Source organism: Vombatus ursinus, unplaced genomic scaffold (genome assembly GCF_900497805.2).
Source record: "Vombatus ursinus unplaced genomic scaffold, bare-nosed wombat genome assembly UNPS02014821.1, whole genome shotgun sequence".
In the NCBI taxonomy this organism is placed as follows: domain Eukaryota; kingdom Metazoa; phylum Chordata; class Mammalia; order Diprotodontia; family Vombatidae; genus Vombatus; species Vombatus ursinus.
In genome coordinates this window covers 61,849-66,669 of record NW_020954599.1, presented here as the reverse complement: position 1 = coordinate 66,669, position 4,821 = coordinate 61,849, and the positions used below count along the sequence as shown (strand labels likewise).

At 41.8% G+C, this 4,821-nt stretch overlaps 1 protein-coding gene across 1 annotated transcript in view; it reads right to left on the bottom strand.

Moving 5' to 3' along the window:
• The window catches only part of LOC114024503 (alcohol dehydrogenase 1-like), a 24,531-nt gene extending 24,083 nt beyond the window's left edge, over positions 1-448 (bottom strand). Inside the window, exons 1-2 of the mRNA XM_027837516.1 lie at positions 369-448; positions 61-168 (exon numbers count right to left, since the gene is read on the bottom strand). Coding sequence (XP_027693317.1) covers positions 61-99 — 39 coding nt within the window. The 5' untranslated portion in view covers positions 100-168; positions 369-448. The remainder of the gene's footprint in view (positions 1-60; positions 169-368) is intronic.
• Positions 449-4,821: the final 4,373 nt, after the last annotated feature.

Sequence of the window (4,821 nt, the reverse complement as noted above, 5' to 3'; positions counted from 1 at the left end):
CACTTTACCTATAAAACTGAAGTATGAGAATATGTTTCTAGAAATAAACTGTTTACTTACCTTGCCAGCAGTTTCCATAGGAAATTTAGCTTGTTTCATCTTTCTACCTCAAAAGTAGCAGAGAAAAATAGAAATCTTCCGACTGTCTTGCTGAGAGGCAACCATTCCCTGTATTTATAGTGGTTATAAACATCAAAGCATTTCATTTATTGCATGTTGCATAATTGTATGCTCATTAAAGGAGTGAGAAAGTAAAGAGTTGAGGAGATGGCAGAGGAATGAAAGGAATGATAGAGGAGGTGTAAAGAAGTTAGAAAATAGACCCTGGTTTATTTTCTTCTCCCCAAGGACTAGGCTGTAGGATATACCTATATAAGTGTGTCTGAGAAACCTGGACTGTTCATTTCCCCTGTTCTATCGTCAGAAAGCTGGGAACATTCCATTCCACACAGGCTGATTTTCAGTTCTTTCTATGATCCATCTTATCTTTGGCACACCTCTCCCTATTCTCAATTGAGGTGCTCAGTTTTCATGGGTAATTCCTCTTTAGCTATTAACTTTCTGTTTACACTATTCTTTTCATGCAATTCCTTATTTCTTCACCTCAGCTGCTAAATTAGAGCTGCCCCAGTCTGGTGTCCTCTGGTGCATGGGCTATGTGGGCTCTGGGAGTGGGGGTCCTTGGTCTGCTCATCCTGTTGAATACTGGATGGAGTAGCTCTGACTCACCTTCTTGATCTGAAGCTTTAAGGATATCAAACAACTCCTATTACCTCTGACCCACCCTGCAATTAACATTAGTGAAGCAAGATCAAATGAAAGTCTGGCACACCCTTACGTGAGTGAGAGCTAGCTCCTGTCTGACACAATTACATGGTTAATTTGGTCATCTATTCAGTTCTGAATGTTTGGCAAGTATGCGGATAATAAATCTAGATGAATAAAAATTTCTATGAACGAATTATACTGTGGTGCAGAGAAAAGAGAATCAAATTTGAAGACAGAAGACCTCCATTTAAATTCTAGCTTTAATATTTGTGAGTTGTGTGACCCTCAGTTAGCATTCTCTGAACCTTTTGTCCTTCACTTGTCTAAGGGGGTTAATAATGGTGGAATTGCCTCTATAATTGTTGGTTGTAAGGAGGGAAAAACTGCTCTGGAACTATGGATACTGGCCCACCGTGATCCTGTTTTTTGAGGGGGCTCCATAGAGGATCTACTCAAGCAGCTGAGAATGTGCATCTGGAACTTGGACTGAAAGTGACCTTGCACTCATTTTGCATATCTAAATTGAAAATTGTGCACCTATATTTACATTATAAAAAGGGGAGAGGATGGCCCTGATGTAGGGAAAATAGGACAGTTTGTCCTCATCCATTCCTATGCTCCTTAGCTAGCCAGCCCTATTGACCAGACACCTGGGACCCCTCTCTCCTGACAACATGCAAAGTCCTGACCGGAGAGTTCTGAGGGATGAGTAGCTCCAGCTGGGCCTCTCCATCAGGTTGATGTCTGCTGCTGTATTTTTGGAGGACTTGGATCTTCCTTTCTTGCATGTACTAAAAGTGTAGCAGCTACTCATAGACCCAGCCCCATTGCTAATTGGCATGGAAGCTTTGAACCACTCCATTTCTGATCTGAGTTTGTCTCTCCTTGGACTTGGGAGCTCACATCAGGCTTAGTGTAGGCACTGATTGGCATTAGCCTCACTGCAGCTCAGAACTCCAGAACTCAAGCAATCTACTACCCCTGGAGCAGGGACTAAAGACATATGTCACTATGCCTGGCTTTCTTGCTTTTCTGAAGCTGGTGATGACTGAGAATGTCTGGGCCCCTTCCTGACCAGGGTGCTGGTGCCCCTGGTTACCTTGAACTTTGAGCCACCTGGACTTTATTTCCCCTAATTCGCTCTCAGATGTTCCAGGGGAGCAGTACAGGCAAACCACTCTCATCTCCATCTCAGCAAAGGTATCCCAGCTGCCTCTCATACACCACAGTGAGACCCCAGCAAATGGATGGACATAACTTCTTCTTCACCTCCGGGTAGACTATGAGGCTCTTCTTTAGCTTGTGAATCCTGATTCTTTAAAAAGTCACAGGAAGCTGAAAGTGAATTAGTCATTATGTGAACTGCCTGTGGGAGGCCAGGGGGCTGCAATCCTCATGGAACTTCAGGATTTTGTTTTTTGGGTCCCCTGCTTGGCTGGCTAGGCACATGGGCATAGCCAAGTACTCTACCACCAGGTGACTGTTGCTGTTCAGGCAGTACAAGATGAGGGTCACCTTCTCTGAGCAGTGCAGGTGTCTCTGTTTCTCCCCTTTCATTAACTTTGAAGCAGGTGGTCCAATAGTCCTTCTCCTTTATCTACAGGGGGCTAGGATCTTCAGAGTGAGCTCTTTAGCTGTCTTGGAAGCTGGGATTGTTGCATGTTCTTTTGACTCCATCATCTTCTTATGCAGGTACACAGTGCAGATGAAGACTTTAGCATGTTGTATTCCACTGACTGAGTCTGCCACCCACATCTTGACAATGGCAGTGATCTCTGCCTGCTACTTCTTTGCTCCTTCCTTGTGTGTCTGTGTTTATATTTAATTTAATTTTTTTTAGTTAAGAAAAATCTATTTTCTCTCCCTCCTACCCACCTCCTGATTGAGAACTTCACTGCCCTCCTCCACACACACAAAATCCTCATAGCTCACATGTATAGGAAATCAAAACAAATTCCTTCATTGGCCACGTCCAAAAGTATGCATTTTATTCTGCTCTCTGGGTTCATTGCCTGTCTGTTGGGTGGTGGGTAGTACTATTCTGTCTGATATTTTGGAATTATGACTGGGCATTGCATTGATAGAAAATCCATTTTTCTGCAGAACCATCACCTAAAGAAATGCAACAGAGATGTTATCAAGTCATGTCTCAAAGTCCTTTCTCTCCATAAAGTTCTGGAAAAATTTAGCTGAGGGTGAGCTCTGACACCCTGGCCTCATGAGGGACACATTTCTGCCAGGGTGCCCACTGGCCAGCAGAGCCTCACAGAGGTCAGGCACCTTTAACAGGCATCGCACCAGGTGCTGCTTGAATTCAGCAGGCAGCAGCAGGGCTGCTTTGCATAAATTTGAATCTACTTACATGCCTACATGTCCTTCCCACCCTCAATAGAATGGAAGCTCCTTAAGAGAAGGCCTTGTTTTATTTATTTATTTAGCCATTCATTCATTTATTTTCAGGCAATTAGGGTTAAATAATTTGCCCAGGGTCACACAGCTAGTGTCTGAGGCTGGATTTGGGAACTCTATCCTCCTGACTCTAGGGCCAGTGGTCTATCCACTGCGCTATCTTATTTTCATCACTGTATCTTCACTGCCTTGCATTATGCCTGGCACATTGTAGGCTCTTGATTAATTATTGTTGAATGATTGATTACTATCACACAAATCCCAGGATTTTCCATCTATCATCCCTTGCACTTGCTATAAGACTGACCCACCTCTTTTTCCAGTGATACATATCCTAAAACCTATCTTTTTCCTACTTCTTGTGAATGAGTCATTTTGCTATTGAGCTTCAGCCTACTTAAACACAGTGTGTTTTTTGTGGTGTTTTTTCATTGCCTGCAGAATTTGTGGTATTCTGTCACTCATAAACATATAATCACAAACATAAAATCATAATCATATAATAAGTTGGGTAAAAAACATGGGCTTTTGTGGCAGGGAGCTGCTTGGATTAATTGGAATCCCTAGGCAATTTCTCAAATGAGATCATCTGATCTATATTGTTCAACCCTGGGCCCAGCTCATTTTCCATCAGAAGCCTCTTATCAAAGATTTATGTACTAACTTAATGGATTGCCTAATCAAATTTTATGGTATAAATTAGGGCAGGGGTTCTCAATCTGGAGTTTGAGAAATTAAAAATATTTTGACAACTATATTTCAATACAACTGGTAATTCTATTTTCATTTTATGCATTTAAGAATATTATTCTGGCACGGTGAATAGAGCACTGGCCCTAGAGTCAGGAGGATCTGAGTTCAGATCTGGCCTCAGATACTTACCATCTGTGTGACCCTGGGTAAATCACTTAACCCTGATTGCCTCAAAAAAAAATTATTGTTCTGAAAAGGGGTTCATAGGCTTCACTAGACTACCATGACCCCAAAATGTTTGAAAACCTCTAATCTCAGTAATATACCTTGTTCATATGTTCTTGTTTTTCTTGTGTGGATGGCTAGGCCCATTGTTTTTGAGTAGGTAAGGATGTTAATCAGAAGCCCCTTTATTGTGTTCAGAGGCTTGTTGCTATCAATATAACATAATTTGTAAACAGAGACCTCAATACAACTTTTCTTTCAATAAGAATACTTTCTTCTATTTGGATTTTTAACAGAATATCCTCCATACTACCAATACATAGCTTTGATTAGTGTTTGCATCCCTATTAAATGCCTCATTGGATGTTAATGCTTGTAGATTATTAAACATGGATGTCTTAGGGTTTTAGCAGCTAATTTCAGAAGTTGAAGAGATGATCTGTTTCTCTGGCTGTTCCCCAACATTTAATAGCAAATGTTCTCTAATTGGATGATGGTTATATAGTGTGACCACTGCAGTGCTAAAACTGAGCCCAGTGCAAAACTTAGGTATGAGTAACCCCTGTCTCAAAACTCCTAGGTATGGGACTCCTTATTGGTGGAGATGAAAGAAAGCCCTGTCCTATGCAAAGGGTGGGGCAGAGTTGGTGAGAGGCAAGAGCTTCAGTTCTCAGCCAGTCTACCTTTGGGGATTCTCCAATTGAGAGTCTTCTGTGAGCATAGTAT